Here is a 14,610-nt window from a genome sequence, read left to right as displayed (position 1 = left end):
CCTAAGTGTTTGATATTCAAATTTCGCTTTCTGGGTCAAAACTACTCGAATTTCCTCACTCACGTTGTTACGACTGAATCGACTTTTCAATTCTCCATTTAGTTATCTCTGGAATGATGTAAAAACGAGCGTTCGTGCTCATTTTGCTTCCGAGAAACATGCAAGACGCGACGGAAAGCATGAAATTTTGCAATAATCTTGCGCCACCCTTGCACAAAACGACGATCATTTTTCTAATTTCATTGATAACAGAAGACTGTATTTTTCTACATAGCCCCCCCTGACTTTAAAGCTGGATCCGCCCCTGAAAGAACTGTTCAAGCTTACAATGTGAGTAAAACTGCCATCAAATCACATACTTGGCTACTAAGGTAGATGCAAATCAAGAAGATTCACTAAAGGCAAGTTGAAACGTTGGAACATTGGAAGCGTGTGGGGAATACCTGTATTCTATAGAATAGACTATGTACTTACGCCACGACGTTCAAAGCCGCCAAGTTCAAAATACTGTACCCGATTATTGCAGAAACGAGCTTTGATCGCCTGTCTCCTTTTGCGTCTGTAGATACTCAAGTTGACGCACTCCACTGGATAAATGGCAATCAGTTCGAAAGTTTCTGTTTCCGGATCGATGCATGGATTGTACGCAACATTTTCCAGCTGGATCGGAGGCAGGATGTCGGTTGCTAGTATTAGTTTTGACGGCGTCAAACCTGGAAGCGATTTTAATTGCTGTGGCGTCATTTTGCCAGGTGTGGGCGGGTTAAGCATCCATGCCAGGTGGGCAGCAAGCGGCTCCAACTCACCCAAATGGACCTGCCGGAGCCCGCGGCCCTCCTTGGTGGTTTGCGCGAACGGACTTTCGATCAAGACCAAATCTTCAAAGTCGCAGTATTCGGAGAACAGCAACTTTTGCACTCGATTAATGGACATTGCGATGGGGCTAATCTAGCAAGGAAGCCGTTACCATTACGGCCCGTTAAAATAGAACGCGGTTTAGGCGGAAATAAAAAAAAATTGAACCAGAAGCATCACCAAAAAGGCAAAATGCCAAAGTGACAATGGATTTGAAGGAAAAATGGGGCACAGGTAAAGCGATTTTTTTAATTACCTATTTAAAGACATTTAGGTTCATTTTTGCCTAATTCAGTCAGTGTCTCCTCACCTAGATTAAAAACCCCTCTTTAGAAATCAAGTAAATAAACAACTGTTATTCGCGAATCACCCTATATATTTTTGGTATTTTTTTACGATCAATTACAGTTATGGAGCAGCGGTTGTCTCACTTGCACGCAAGAAATCCAGATGATCCCAGGCCCGCTTCTCCTGCTCTCAGGTAACTGTAATTAGTTCACTTGAAAAAACTCAAAGGTGTCAACATTCTCATGCGACGTTTATCCTTAACCCAACATTTCGTGTCATCTGAGTAGGAAGAAATATTTAGTTTAGCAATAATTAAATTGATTACCAATTAGGTCCCGTTGTAATAACATAATATGGGATAAAATACTGAAGCTCACTAATCGAGGCGTTTTTCAAATAAACTGTTGTGCGTTGAGCGGGTTGGACCGAAGAAAACTAGACGGGAAAAATGAACGAACGAAAGGAAAACTCAGGTTTTACCAGCTATTTGGACCAGCCAGATCTAGAGGTAGTTTTAGCATTCACGTTTTTACCCGCCCCAACATAATGACCTATATTCCAGAGCATTACCTTGAACGATTCGCAACGAACCAAATTTTTGGATGGTGAGAAGCCCTAATCCCTATATCAATCGAACAGATAACAGTATTTTCGTTGCAGGTGAAACAATCGCATGCGAAGCTTCACAAGTGGTGATGTTCAACCCAGTGAATGAATCGTCCCAGGTATTCAAAGGTGTTTTAACAGTTACAACGTTCAAATTATCATTCGCCTCTGCGGAGGAAAGCGAATCGAAAGCCAACTGTTATCAGCAAAACCTCCTTCTAGGGGTGAGAACATTCTGTGCTCACTTTCATTCAATAAATCCCGCGTTTTCCGTTTTAGATCAACGATGTCTGCTTGTCCTCGATTGATTGCATCTACTTGGGGGACAAATCGAAGAAGAAGCTACTGGTACCTGGACAAAATGTTAGTGGCAAAGTTAAGGAATTGCTAATAGTCTGTAAGGTGGGTTACGCAATTTTCCATCCAATGTGAGAAGTGAACACTGAACAATGTTGCAGAATATGAGGTATTTCGCATTCAGTTTTAAGCTAAGCGAGAAGGATAGCGGGAAATCCATTGCCAATGCCCTGCTGCACCATGCTTACCCCAAAAGGCATCAACTCCTATTCGCATACGATTACAAGTAAGAACATTCATTCTTTTATTGATTCAAACTTGCTACTAAAATGTTTAGAGAGTCATACGTAAGCAATACCCTGCACAAGGAAGTGAGGATGTTTCAAATGAAACACGATTGGGAAAAGGAACTGCAACGAACAGGCTGCCCAGGCTGGAGACTGAGCATGGTAAACTTCAACTTCCAAGTGTCTTCGCTATTGCTGGAAACAATCATAGTCCCGCAGTCGGTTACGGACAACATCGTCAAAGACGCAGTGGAGAAGTTCAGACATCGATTTTGCCCAGTCTGGGTTAGTTAGTACCCTTCAATCTAAACAATGATTTTGGTAAATAAGTGGTAAACTAGGTGTGGGGGACCAAAGGTGGAGCAGCTCTAGTGCGAATGGCCGATCTATTGCCTACAATCACCGATCGAACGGAGGAAAACAAGCTGCTGGAGCACATAAGGAAAAGCCACCCCGATAAGCAACCGCCTCACATCGTCGACCTTACCAGCCCAAGCCCCAAGGATATTTATACCAGCTATCTCAAGTTGCGGGAACTTTGCACTCCAGACAATCCCAGATTGTTCAAACATCAGGTGGGTTTCTAAAGCCTCCCGAAACCCGCTCCTTAATCATTCGTAACTGCTTTCAGGACTTTAAATTTTATGGGTTGCTGGACGCGACCAAGTGGTTGACCCACGTGAGTACCTGTCTAACCAAAGCTAAGGATGCCGCAGAGAAAATATCGAACAGGAATTGTACAGTGGTTTTACAAGAAGGTAGAGCTGATGCGCAACTGGAAATTTTCCTCGGTTTAATGATTTGTTCCCTCAGGAAACGGGCAGGATTTGAATTGCCTTGTAGCTAGTTTAATCCAAATCATATTGGACCCGTACTTTCGGACGAAGTTCGGCTTTCAATCCTTAATTCAAAAAGACTGGGTTGCCATGGGGCATCCGTTTGCAAATAGATTAGGTCATATTCTAGATAAGGTAGGTTTTTGCCCAATTATTCGCAGCGCTTTGATTATTTTCATATTTCCAGGAAATAGAACAATCGCCAGTATTTTTATTGTTTCTGGATTGTGTGTGGCAGCTACTGCAGCAATTTCCTGCTGCGTTCCAATTCAGTGAAACGTACCTGACTACTGTATGGGATTCGGTGCATATCACCATATTTGACACGTTTCTCTTCAATTGTCCCCATCAGCGATTTATGGCCTCCACGGTGAGAAATCGGGGTGAACGAAACTGGAACATCTCGGGTCAACTTTGCGTTTATTTCCAGGGAAATTGCAATTCGCATGCTCCGTTAAGGATGAGGAGCGTTTGGGACTGGCGGGAACAGTTTAGCGATAAGGACATCGCGCTGTTTTGTAATCCTTTGTATGATGATAGTTTCCTTCAAGTTTTGAAACCCAGTACAGGACTGCCGAACTTAGAAGTGTGGGGGCAGTGCTATTTTAGATGGTTGTCGGATTTGGAAATTCCTAGAGGCGGCAGACCGCAAGTGGATTTGTACTCGAGGTAATCTAGTTTAGCGACGTTGTTAAGCACAGGTTGATTGGCTTTTTGAAGGTTTTTGGTTCAACAAATTCTACAAACACAATGCAACGGCATTGACTTGAATGCGAAAATCAACCACAAGGAGGAATACATGGATCTAATAAAAAAGGTCAACAGTTTCTACCCCTTCAGCCATAATATGGCCACCGTTAATAATACAATCAATAACCTACTTCTAACAGGCGATACCTTGGATTCGCAATCAATTCTCAACCTCAACACCGAATAAATCCCTGTTATCCCAGGTGTAACCAATGGATGATTCCAGTTATTCGTTTAGATGAACAGTCGGGACAAAAACTCATTCAGACATACTAATTGCATCACCTTTTACATTGGCGTTGGCGATTTTTGTGTATAATCCGACCGTAAGTTTCAAGCGACCATTTCATGCATCCACAAATCTGCTTAGTGCCATATTATGTTATGGATGTTTGTCTTCTAAATTCAACTAATTTTGTTTCGCGCTTCAATAAATTTAAGGAAAACGTTAATGGCTTCAACAAAGCATTTCAGTTAACGCCTAAATGCGTCGTTGGAGGGTTGAATTTTTTTACCCCAATAATTTCAGAAGAGCTGTTAAACAAAGTTAAGTCACACGTTCTGCTGTTGCATTTAAATTAAAAAATGCGCGTTTTTTTCGAAACCACCTTGTCTGATGATTAATATCGTTTTATCGCGTGACTAATCCTTCCATAAATTTTCGAGAGTGTATATAAAAGTTGTACATTTGTATTAGAAACCAGTGTCCGTCTAGTTAGTGAGTTTGCTGCTATCGGTTTTATAATTAACAAAATATAAAACTGAAGAATTCTTTAATAATTTTCAATTATTATTACTTAACAAAACCAAATATGTAATATTTATGTTGTATTTATATTGGCAATAAACGGTATTATTGCATGGTGCTATTTCCATGCGAGGCGAAGTTATTGAGTGAATTCCACACCTCTAGAACTTTTTCCTCTTGCTCGGCCCAGCCGCTACAAGCACCACCAAAAAACTTGAAAAAACTCACCAGTCTTTCGGGCTTCTTAGTGGTGTAAACAAAGGTAAAATATTTAGACTGTGCATTAGAAGTTTTCCAACTTGCAGCTGTTTTAGGAACTTCCATTTTTTACCGTTACACAATAGAATTTCGGAAGAAATTCAAAGAGCTCGAAAAGTACAACTTTTTTTAAAATTTTCTACAACTGCAAGTTGGGTTGGCATGGTCTATGTAAATCGCCTTGTATATTAAGTTCAGCCTCATAAATACTTATATAAGACCCAATAGACAGAAAATAAATTTCGACAATATAAAATTTTTAAATTCGCTTTAAATGAATTGATCATTCTAATGAAATATATTTTGAAAACTTCAGGTAAACCTGTATTAGAGCAGGAACATCACTTCTTCGGGGGTACGTACGACCGCTTTGTGAGCTGACCGAACTCGATCAATTCTCCACTACTCAGGTAAGGAACTTGGCTTTTTACATTGCCTGCTGACATTATTAGAGAGGGCGGCGTAGTCACAGAACTCAGTACCAAATGATCAGCTTTCTCCAGTCGTTCTAACGGCTCTGGAGTTAGCAGTACCAGGGTGTCTTGCTCCAAGTCCATTCCCCTAATAAAGCCTGCAAACTAGGAGTTAGTCGACTATTACCGTGCAAGAATTATCTAAGTACCATATCCATATGAGATGAATATTTCGGGATCCTGCAGACTAAGTGAGCACAGCGCCACCACATTTCCGTTTGCCGCCAATGGGGAAATAGACTGTCCGTCCTGGTTTACTATTTTTAGCTTGGACAAGTTGATGCTGAAACGGAAATAATTCGCAGTTTTTCCATTTTATTTTCGTTCTTTGCAACTTACCAAAACATATCGATATTGGGGCTTGTCAAGTCCTGCACACTACTAGACATCAATTTTCCAAAATAGGCCAGTACGGAAAACTCCCTAGACTGTCTGGTCTCCAATGACCAAGCGGTGTTTTTCTCTGAAAGGCTTTCCAGCAGGATATGCTGAAAGTCTACACTATTCCCGTTCACGTTTTCGTCCCTTAAAATGCTTGACTGGAGAATGGTGTTAATATTTGCGGCTGTGACGGGCATTTTATAATTCCTGTTGGCCTTCGTGCTCTTGAGTTCGATGACAACGTCGGGAGTAATCACTTGGAAAAGGTTTCCTGCAATCTCCATACCCAGGTCTTGAGTGTAACCTGGGAAGTTGATTAAAACGGGAAAATTCCCACTGGGAAAGTCCGCCGATTGCATCAGTACTCGTACGGTTTTCAAGTAATGCTGAATGTTCTGGCCCATGTTAATGTGCGATAAAATTGAGCTAAAAACCCTGAATTAGTCGCAAAATAATTGAACAAATGAACTCCTTACATGTCTGGAGTTTGTAGGTGGGTAAAGTTGGGACCCAAAATATAATCTTCTATGGTAGACACGGAAACGAAGCCTGGTGGGTTGAACTCGGATTGTCCAGGGTCCAAGTCCACAACGGTGATCTTTCCATGCTGCTTCAGCAAAGTGTTAATTGAATATCTTAAAAAGGTGCTTTTTCCCACTCCTTTGCCACCGCAAATCACCAGTTTACTGTTTAAGTGGACGCTTTCCAAAGCATTTTTCCATTCCATGGAAATGTCGGTTCTATTGAAGCTCCCTAACAAATCGAAGTCAATGTTTGGTTGACTGAGAGCATTATCTGGATATATTTTCTGAGCGATGTGGCTTTTAATAAAGTCTGTAGATGGCTCGTTGAGTTCTCGGCACAATATTATGGCGCAGTGCGGTTTAAAGCGTAGACTCATTTGGTGCTCAGACAATAAATGATGAGGAACCAAGTCTTTTAGACACAGAACTGCTTTGTTATCTACATACAGTTCGGAACTGTTCCGGAGATATAGCAGTGATGTTCCTCTGGGCGAGTATAGTTTTACTTCTGAGGAGGTTGTATCAAAATTCGCCCCCAGCACTTCTACTTGTCCGTTCAACACTTTTAGGCAAAATAGGCCGTTAAAGTAGACTCTTTCATTGAGCTCGTCCAAAACTATGACTCTGCTGCCGTTTTTCAGGATAAACATTGTTCTATTTGGCGGTGCCGGTATATGAGACTCTTCTTCCAGTACAATGTCTGTTTCCATATCACTGCCATGAGACGAATCCACAAGCTCGTCCAATTCATTACCATTTTCCCCGTTAACTGCAGTGTTTCCTGGACTATCCAGATGTGAATCCATAGGATCATCTTCATCTTCTTGGACAGACCTAAGAATCTTCGATGGAATCGGAAGAATGCTGATCGTGCTTCCCAATGAATAGTTGTGCTTCGGCGGAAACTGATTAAAAAATCTCTCTATTTTTAAACCCTGCACAGTGATAGTTGCGTCGTCATAAAAATCTGCTAGATCTTCTGAAGCAGGACTTATGGAATTGGAGGCTTTTACTACCCTTTGCGGGTTGGTATTTGGTTCAACCTTTGATACCTCCCAGTCTTGGCTCCTTTGTGATAATTTGCGTCTTTTTTGAGGCGGAATTGGACTAACATTCCAATCGGCATATGATCGGTGTTTCGATTTTGGGGGTTTTCTATCTGAAACATGACCTGGAAATTTCCAATGTTCAACTCTTAGTCGATCTAATATCTGATTTCATTGTTTCATTAATTAGGAGAGAGTACAAGATGCAAACATAGCAGTTTTTTAGAAGCACGTGTTATGTGTGTATTATGGTTTGGTTTAGGTGATTAAAATTTGACTCAAAGCACGTATATTCGATTTTTGCCCTTTAATGCTTACCCTGATGAACACAACTTGTGGGCGAACTTCTCGAAGTATTTGCAGGTATTTTGTCCAAACCATCGGAGCTGGAAGGCTCCGGAGCTTTCACAGGGTGCACGTTTTTCTTTGCATGTGTTTTTGGCGGAGCCCGATGGTTGTTTTTCACCTGTTTTGAAGCCTTCACTGTTGTCGGCTCCTTCGCAGCCCTTTGGATGCTTCGTGGTTTATATAGGTTTTCCCTTACTGTCTGTAGATAGTTTTCTTCTAGTTTCGCCATTGAGAAGTTATACAAATTTACGTATTTTTGCGGTATTCACTAAATGCGGCACAAATTTTACAAACACTATGACATTCTAACCTCAACAAAACATGTGAAGCTTAGTGTAGAAAGAGTGAGATCATAGATAAACATAGAGTGAGATGAAAGTGATCTGTATCAGATCGCGCCACAGATTATACAGTTGCAGTCAACAAATACAAATTAAAAAACTACTAATGGAAAACTGTAGTGCAAATTCAATATGGCGGTGGCGGGCTAGTCATACGGTGCTGAGTCTGTGATTTACTGCGAATACACATTGTTTTTTAAATCGCTGCCTTTTAAATAGATTTAAAATCAAAAAGTATTTAAATAGTGATTTTATAAGTAGGTACGCAAACGTATCCCCGAGTTCGAAACAAGGTGTAGGTAAACATAAAAAACCTTCATTTTTCTTCCATTTAATAGAACACAAAATGATAATTTCAAGAAAACTGTTACCTAGAATTCCTCACTTGTCGATTGAAAATATTCCGAAATATCAGATTCATTAACACTTTCGTCTTCAGACTTAAGGCCGTCAACGCTTCCACGATGAGATCCATATCCATTGCTAACAACCTCTGGATTAGAATTGCTGTAAATTACATTCAGGTGCCGATGGTCGCTGAAAAGAACCAAAGTTAAGCAATTCAATGTGATCATTTACAATTCAAACCTATTTGTTTGGCTTGTAAAGACCTCAGACTCGGTAGTGGATCCCGAAGACCCTGGCTGGCTCTGTTTGGTGTAGGCTTTATGTTCATGACTTTGGTTTGAATGCTTTGATGCACCATCAAAGGACACTTGCTAAAAAAGTCATCCTAAATTCGAGTAAATTTAACGTAAAAACTTACAGAAGAGTTTTGCCCATCAACGCCACTTGAAGCTGTTGAGTTTGTCAGCGTTCGCCTGCTCACTTCCTCCACTGCAGACCTCAAAATCTCGTTGATCAAGCTTGTTCCTTCAGCTTGAATATCGTCAGCAGCTGAATGGCTGCACGAACTTTCTGGAACCTGCGTCATTAGGCTCGTGTTAAGAAATAACGCCCCATTTTGGTGTAATTGGCTTACGTTCTCATTCGCCGTTCCTGAAGCATCTTCAACCACCGATGTGGCCAGTGATAATTCTTCGGGAAGGCTGCTCATATCCAGCATCTCTGACGGTCCTGGATCAACTTCAGCATAGTCTACCGTGTTGTTGGACGACGATTCTTCCGTTGTAGTGTCATTGTCTGCATCCTCTGCTTCATCAACATCTACAGCCAGGATCGATGGATGAACGCCTGAAAAGTAGCTTTGAATATGTGTCGTTTTTGACTGTTAAGGCCGCTTTACCTAAGCCATCCCCCTGGCAGTAGAAGTGCGGTTCATCTAGACTACCAGGAGGGTCCTGGTTTTCTTCCGCCACTATTTGCGATCCTAAAATTTGCAGCAGCCAATGGGGAAATATATTCGTGTTTGTTTGGATTGAAGCTAAAATTCAGCTGGATTGGATTGGGAAACGATGGGAATCAACTGGAATTAGCGCTCACCTGCTGTTTCAGCTTGTTGCAAGCGACTGTCATCGGATCTTATAGGGCGAATGCCCACTAAGACCACACTGGTGCCCAGATCCAAAACGCTAAGCAGATCCTGATTGGGTTGGGATGGGATATCGAATTCTTCCAGTAGGTCTTGTTCAGAGTTGGCATCGAAGAGAACCTCCCTGCTTGCTTGCCTCAGTGATATTTCCGCCTGCAGCGAAAATTCTGTGGGTTTATCCAGCTAATGCTTGGCAGCAAATTGCCCCAATTGCCTACGTTTATTAAGTTCACACCTCCAATTCCTGCCAACTGGCCTCGTTTTCCCGTTCCACTCCTTCCGCGTGTTCAGCTATTTCTTCCACCACTTCCTCAGCTGCAGCTCCGTTGTTGTTTTCCAGCGGAACATTGTCCTCTAATCCAGGCGCCAGCTCCTCGAGGTTGTCGTTTAGATCTATGCCTTCATCCACATCTGCCTCAATTACGTCATTTTCCTCCAAGTTATTCCCTGGAACAATTTGCTGAAGCTGAAAATCACACTTATGATCGGTTAGTGTTCGCACTACCTTCATTGTCGCGGTTGTTATTGGCTAAGTCCCCATTTTCTACTGCACCAACGGCCGCAGGCTCCGCTTCAGGATTCAATGGGGGTTGAGGCTCTATTTCCAAAGGTCCAGCATCAATCACATCGGCAGCTTCTCGTAACGGACTCTAATAGACTCTAACTCTAAATTCCGTTGGCTTTGCAACTGCACCTACTCACCAAATTATGAATTAATTCAGCTTTTCCTCCAACATCTTCATCGTCTGCATCAACCTGGTTGAGCGTATTTTCGATGATACAATTCGTCAGACTTTTGGCATCATCTAACACGGTGGGCTCTTTGAGCTTGGTTTCGACCTTTTTCTCTTTGTCCTAAAAATGGGCATCAAATAATTCCTCGGATGGAAACTGGACAAATAAATGCACACTTTGAATTTCCTGGGCCTCTTCCAACCGCTGGACGTCCCGGCCACAGACAAGTCCCTCAAAGGGCCCTTCTTGAACTCGTTCTGGGGCCTTAAGTAGCTGCCCATGAACGCCCTAGCGGGGCTCATGTTGTGGAATCGGTCCAGTTCATTAATCTTATTTGCGTCAACCAGTTTGGATCTGCAAATGCAACCCTTGCAAACCCATGATGCGCGTTTAGATTTCGGGTTACTTGTCCAAAGCGTCCGCGAATTTGTCTTTAGCTACTGCCTTCTTTAGGTGCAATTTGTTGTCATTGCTGTGCATGTTTGGGGTACTAACGATGTCCTCAAAGAAATCAATCTCCACTGGGTCGAAATGGGGCAGATGCTGGTGGGGGTCCAGTGGGGATGGCGATTTTTGGTACCCTGAATCCACCAGCGGGTCTGGATTGACTGCTTTGTCGTCTCTTGGTGAATTTATGGCCGAACATGCACCTAACGGAAGGAAAAAACTAGGGTTGTAAATTGTGCAGGGCTGCAGATTATTGCCACCTTGGTCTGCTTCGGGCGGCGGCCACGAATAGTCATCCCAGTCGGACAATTCGGCAACGTTTGGCTCAGACTTTGTCGTATCGTTGCTGCTGGGGAAAGTTCAACATGCAAAAACGATGCTATGCTTCTCATATTTAACTACCTTTTAGTACTGTACCCGTCTGTTTCTTCAGAAGTGCCGGATATTTCTTCCATTTCCTGCGGAACTGAGATGATGCACTTTTCAGTCGCACCTGATTGTGTGCTGATGCATTCTTCCAATGTGTATCCGGCCCCGATCAGCAGCTTGCTAGAAGATGAGGGAATTGTTCAAATTCAGCACTGGGAATTTAGATTTGAGCGTGACAATGACTTCGGTTTATACACGGGCCAGTAAAACTGTCTTACCCCACTTCTTGTTCTGTAACTTCAATGTCGCCATACATAATGTCCCAAATCGGTATTTCACACCGTCCTTTGCCCTCCACGTAAAACCTACTGTTGAAATTGCTAAAAGTCTGGATTCTGTAGCTGAAGATGTTCATGAGCTTTTCTGCTTCCGATCGCAAATCCACCTCATAGGGATAGTCGATTGCTTCGATCAGTTTATAGAAAATATTGTGGGAAGGATTGAGTTCATTTGAGCCGCGCTCCATTCGATCATCATACAAAGTAAGTCGATTCAGATCAGTCTCACTGAAGGCCTTGTCGGTTTTCATTGGCCGATATGCTTCAGACTCATCGATGTTGCAACTGAAATACGTGCAGACACCGACGCTGAAGTCTGGAAGACACAGACCGCAAAGACAGTTGCAGAGCAACTTGCTCTCGATGGCCTGCCCTTGACAAGGGCTGGTTTTATCACAGTGGCAATGTTTGGCATACGTGGGTGATATGTAGGATTCATCAAGCACATCTTTTCGGGTAAAAGTGGCGACTTGCGAACAACAGCCTATCTGGTCGAGATGTTCGGGCCCGATGCCCAGACCGGAGAATTCCACAGTGTAATCTACAAACCGTTCAGTGATATTGTGGGCCCTGAAAATGGAAACACTCTATTAGCTTTTATGTTTAAATAGAAGTTTAATGGAGGTAAATCGAATTTCTAGGCCAGTTTCTAAATGCGGAAGTTTAGAGAAATTTTAACAGTCTCTCTGTCTTCTGATTTTTACTTTTTTTTCAAAGCAACTGTGACAAATTTCAACAAGTTTCCCATTCTTGGATTTAGCTCTATTTTCGAGTTTTCAAAGTAAGTTCACCTCATTCAATGCATTATGCACTTAACTTAAAACTGATTCAAAAGCTAAACCATGTAGAACTTGAAGCAAAGCTTACCAATCTTCAAATTGTTGCCGGGTCCATTCAAATTTATGATCTGGATGTCGCATTGCGCCCCTCATTCTGCCAAAGACAACGTTAAAGTCTGCGTTCGGGGTTGTAAAGATTGCCAGTTTCGGGCGAACAAATTGGAAAACGTTGTAGGGAAGAGCATCTAGAGTGTCCGGATACAAATGCTCAATTCTAAAAGTTTTTCTAGTTTAGCACAGATTTACTTTAGTGGGCTATTTGAATTTACATTTCTATGGCGGTAACTACATCAGTCTTACGTAGCCGGTAATCCGGATCAGCAGCACTGCCCCTGAGTGCGGTTACTACCAGGGGGCTGGAGCGGCGCTTTAACCGGTCCACTATAAAAGGCTCTAGGCGGTCGATGTTTCTGACCATCAGGGCCTCATCAATATCCACAAAGACCATCTCTTCAACGTTCAGTCTTTTAATGTAGCTGAACAAGCTGAACTCCCCGCAGCCGAAATCCACCAGCTTCTTTACGTTATTCCGCAAGTTCTCTTGCACCAAAATCTCATAAATCTTCCAGTATCTTTGGCGGTAGACTGGCGGATCGAAGGTCCAACTGTGCTCGACATCTTCGTCTGTTTTAGTGGATTTGAGCCTTTTTCGGTTCCGCAGGATTTGGAAGAATATCATCCCGATATAGTGGAATATTATGATCATTCTAAACAGTTAAACAAGTTAAACAAAAACACTGTTTTTCAATTGTCAAACATTTGGAGGTTAATTAATTAATTAACTGTCTAAAATTCCGCGATATTCTTTCAATAGATGACGCTGGGATTCTGATATGGAATATGGCAACGGGGCCTCGAACTTTTATTGTCACCACATTGTCAGTTTGTTGTCAACCTTAATGGCTTTTGAGTGTGTTGAGTGCAAGTGCAGTGTTCATTATGTGCTGCTGAATTAGTAGTTCATTTAAGGGTTCTAGATAGGAAATCGTTCAGTTCAGAACATCCTGTAGCTGGAGATTTTATTCAGGTAATTACCTGATCAATTGCGGCCTTACTAAGCAAATGGGAACCGTTTTAAACTGGAACAAATTCGGACTTAATTGACCAAAGAACAGCGCTTTTGTGGCCGAAAAACTTCCATTCGCCTGAATTTACGCTTCAGTTGATTCCCTGTAACTGGTTCCCACAAATCCTCATTGAATTCTGCTGATTTTTTGGCCCCAATATCAGCATATTAACCTAATTACTATACTGCTAAATTACAATCTGGATATTAATACAGCCATCCCTTTGGGTCCAATAACTTGCAATTGAAATTGTGAATTAACTGCTGTTTGTGCTGCAAGCCATAACCAATCACATTCATCCAGACGGGCATTCAAATAGTTTTTGGAGTTTTTCAGTTGTCTTATCTTGAATTGATAAGGATTGTTGAAATTCCCCCACATGCGGAAGGAAAGCACGATTAAGGAAATGGTCAAGTTCGGTAACAGTTGTTATCACCAGATATATTTAAACAAACGCTCAATGCGTAAAGTTCCAATCGATTGCTTTCACAAATACATCTAGGGCTTCTAGACCATTTCTAAATAAAATTGATTCCTTTCTGTTTGAACCCTTTAGAGCTGCTGATGAGTTTGCCATTTAACCGGCAGAAATGCGCGGTTAAATCGGGAAGAAGCTCGTTGAGGCCTAATTTAAGCTTTGCCTATTATGATCCATTAGTTGTTGTTGTTTCCCAGCCACTTCCCTTTTCCTGTGCGCTCTCTAGCCGATCTAAACTGGCTTAAAAAAATCGTTTGCCAAAATTTGCGCTTGACTATGCTGATGTGGAAGTAATAATTATAAATAGCTATTAAGCTCGACGTAAGTAATTACTCATTTTTTAGCTCACAGTTTTATTAATGATCAAAGGTGAAAAAGAGGGACTGACTCGGGCTAAAGCCTTTTATTCCTGGGTGAAAATGCTTTATAGGCGGTTGAGATAACAAGAAACATTTGAAAACGATGTTTTTTATTCAAAAAAGAGCGCAGTTTAATGCTGTATTCAGTGGTCACAACTTTATTTGTCGCAGTTTGGATGGTTTCAAACCAAGGGCGGATCCAGGGGGGAGGCAGATTGTGTGGCTCGAATGGTTCTTGAGAAACTTCGAAAAAAACAGCGTCATGTTCAAGTGGATTTTGCAACTCAAAAAAAACCGCGCAAATCTAAAACTTCTCGAATTCAAGCATTTTTTGAGAAATCTGCCAACATTTGCCCATCCATGGTTCACTTTCTAAAAAGGCCATTTATTTCTGTCTAGAATGATGTACACATGAGCGTTCTTGCTCATTTTGCCTCCGAGATATGAG

The 14,610-nt window shown here is 41.9% G+C and overlaps 5 protein-coding genes across 16 annotated transcripts in view; 2 read left to right on the top strand and 3 right to left on the bottom strand.

Moving 5' to 3' along the window:
• LOC109540224 overlaps positions 1-933 on the bottom strand; it is a 4,019-nt gene extending 3,086 nt beyond the window's left edge. For 4 of the 5 annotated variants that reach the window (XM_019908499.2, XM_048668693.1, XM_048668694.1 and 1 more), the window contains exons 1-2: positions 807-933; positions 475-713 (exon numbers count right to left, since the gene is read on the bottom strand). In XM_019908499.2, the coding sequence (XP_019764058.2) occupies positions 475-713; positions 807-933 (366 nt within the window). The remainder of the gene's footprint in view (positions 1-474; positions 714-806) is intronic. The other variant, XM_048668695.1, reaches the window with a different exon arrangement.
• Positions 934-999: 66 nt separating this feature from the next.
• Positions 1,000-4,805, top strand: LOC109540225 (myotubularin-related protein 10-A). The gene is made up of 14 exons (XM_048668697.1): positions 1,000-1,089; positions 1,264-1,336; positions 1,476-1,651; positions 1,706-1,748; positions 1,804-1,973; positions 2,029-2,151; positions 2,208-2,332; positions 2,384-2,618; positions 2,675-2,908; positions 2,965-3,091; positions 3,147-3,304; positions 3,357-3,539; positions 3,600-3,838; positions 3,890-4,805. The coding sequence occupies exons 3-14, from the start codon at positions 1,592-1,594 to the stop codon at positions 4,104-4,106; spliced, it is 1,914 nt and encodes a 637-aa protein (XP_048524654.1). The 5' UTR covers positions 1,000-1,089; positions 1,264-1,336; positions 1,476-1,591; the 3' UTR covers positions 4,107-4,805.
• Positions 4,676-8,043, bottom strand: LOC109540231 (polynucleotide 5'-hydroxyl-kinase NOL9). 2 transcript variants are annotated; one of them, XM_019908518.2, is made up of 5 exons: positions 7,668-8,043; positions 6,256-7,462; positions 5,738-6,205; positions 5,548-5,681; positions 4,676-5,496 (listed from the first exon to the last, which is right to left on the bottom strand). In XM_019908518.2, the coding sequence occupies exons 1-5, from the start codon at positions 7,924-7,926 to the stop codon at positions 5,267-5,269; spliced, it is 2,298 nt and encodes a 765-aa protein (XP_019764077.2). In that variant the 5' UTR covers positions 7,927-8,043; the 3' UTR covers positions 4,676-5,266. The 2 variants fall into 2 exon arrangements, with proteins under 2 accessions (XP_019764077.2, XP_019764076.2); XM_019908517.2 differs by having other exon boundaries at positions 6,256-7,474; positions 7,668-8,042.
• Positions 8,044-8,353: 310 nt separating this feature from the next.
• Positions 8,354-13,057, bottom strand: LOC109540160. Of its 5 annotated transcripts, none has more exons than XM_019908384.2 (16): positions 12,528-13,053; positions 12,287-12,472; positions 11,360-11,989; positions 11,115-11,261; positions 10,973-11,061; positions 10,672-10,915; positions 10,442-10,619; positions 10,233-10,385; positions 10,036-10,180; positions 9,766-9,977; positions 9,482-9,683; positions 9,285-9,422; positions 9,021-9,232; positions 8,805-8,963; positions 8,627-8,757; positions 8,354-8,575 (listed from the first exon to the last, which is right to left on the bottom strand). In XM_019908384.2, the coding sequence occupies exons 1-16, from the start codon at positions 12,962-12,964 to the stop codon at positions 8,410-8,412; spliced, it is 3,429 nt and encodes a 1,142-aa protein (XP_019763943.2). In that variant the 5' UTR covers positions 12,965-13,053; the 3' UTR covers positions 8,354-8,409. The 5 variants fall into 5 exon arrangements, with proteins under 5 accessions (XP_019763943.2, XP_019763945.2, XP_019763944.2 ...); XM_019908386.2 differs by having other exon boundaries at positions 9,285-9,368; XM_019908385.2 differs by having other exon boundaries at positions 10,973-11,058.
• Positions 13,058-13,136: 79 nt separating this feature from the next.
• Positions 13,137-14,610, top strand: part of LOC109540161 (protein FAM102A) — a 9,704-nt gene continuing 8,230 nt past the window's right edge. For 2 of the 3 annotated variants that reach the window (XM_019908389.2, XM_019908387.2), the window contains exon 1: positions 13,137-13,285. The gene's annotated coding sequence lies outside the window, so the exon portion shown is untranslated. Of the gene's footprint in view, positions 13,286-14,100; positions 14,125-14,610 lie in introns of those variants that run through there. The other variant, XM_048668184.1, reaches the window with a different exon arrangement.

This window comes from Dendroctonus ponderosae, unplaced genomic scaffold (assembly GCF_020466585.1).
Source record: "Dendroctonus ponderosae isolate FM_Combo_2020 unplaced genomic scaffold, Dpon_F_20191213v2 Dpon_F_20191213_7, whole genome shotgun sequence".
In the NCBI taxonomy this organism is placed as follows: Eukaryota; Metazoa; Arthropoda; class Insecta; order Coleoptera; family Curculionidae; genus Dendroctonus; species Dendroctonus ponderosae.
The sequence above is the reverse complement of the archived record's forward strand: the minus strand, read 5'-3'. Positions and strand labels throughout refer to the sequence as shown.

Coding starts and splice junctions, on each gene's coding strand:
- LOC109540160 (XM_019908384.2), bottom strand. CDS start 12,964: ATGATCATAATATTCCACTATATCGGGATGATATTCTTCCAAATCCTG. Junction 12,473..12,527: donor GTAGTTACCGCCATAGAAAT/GTAAATTCAAAT, acceptor AAAAACTTTTAG/AATTGAGCATTTGTATCCGG. Junction 11,990..12,286: donor CGGCAACAATTTGAAGATTG/GTAAGCTTTGCT, acceptor TTCCATTTTCAG/GGCCCACAATATCACTGAAC.
- LOC109540225 (XM_048668697.1), top strand. CDS start 1,592: ATGAACGAACGAAAGGAAAACTCAGGTTTTACCAGCTATTTGGACCAG. Junction 1,749..1,803: donor ACGAACCAAATTTTTGGATG/GTGAGAAGCCCT, acceptor TTTTCGTTGCAG/GTGAAACAATCGCATGCGAA. Junction 1,974..2,028: donor AGCAAAACCTCCTTCTAGGG/GTGAGAACATTC, acceptor TTTCCGTTTTAG/ATCAACGATGTCTGCTTGTC.
- LOC109540231 (XM_019908517.2), bottom strand. CDS start 7,926: ATGGCGAAACTAGAAGAAAACTATCTACAGACAGTAAGGGAAAACCTA. Junction 7,475..7,667: donor CACAAGTTGTGTTCATCAGG/GTAAGCATTAAA, acceptor GGAAATTTCCAG/GTCATGTTTCAGATAGAAAA. Junction 5,682..5,737: donor CCCAATATCGATATGTTTTG/GTAAGTTGCAAA, acceptor TTTCCGTTTCAG/CATCAACTTGTCCAAGCTAA.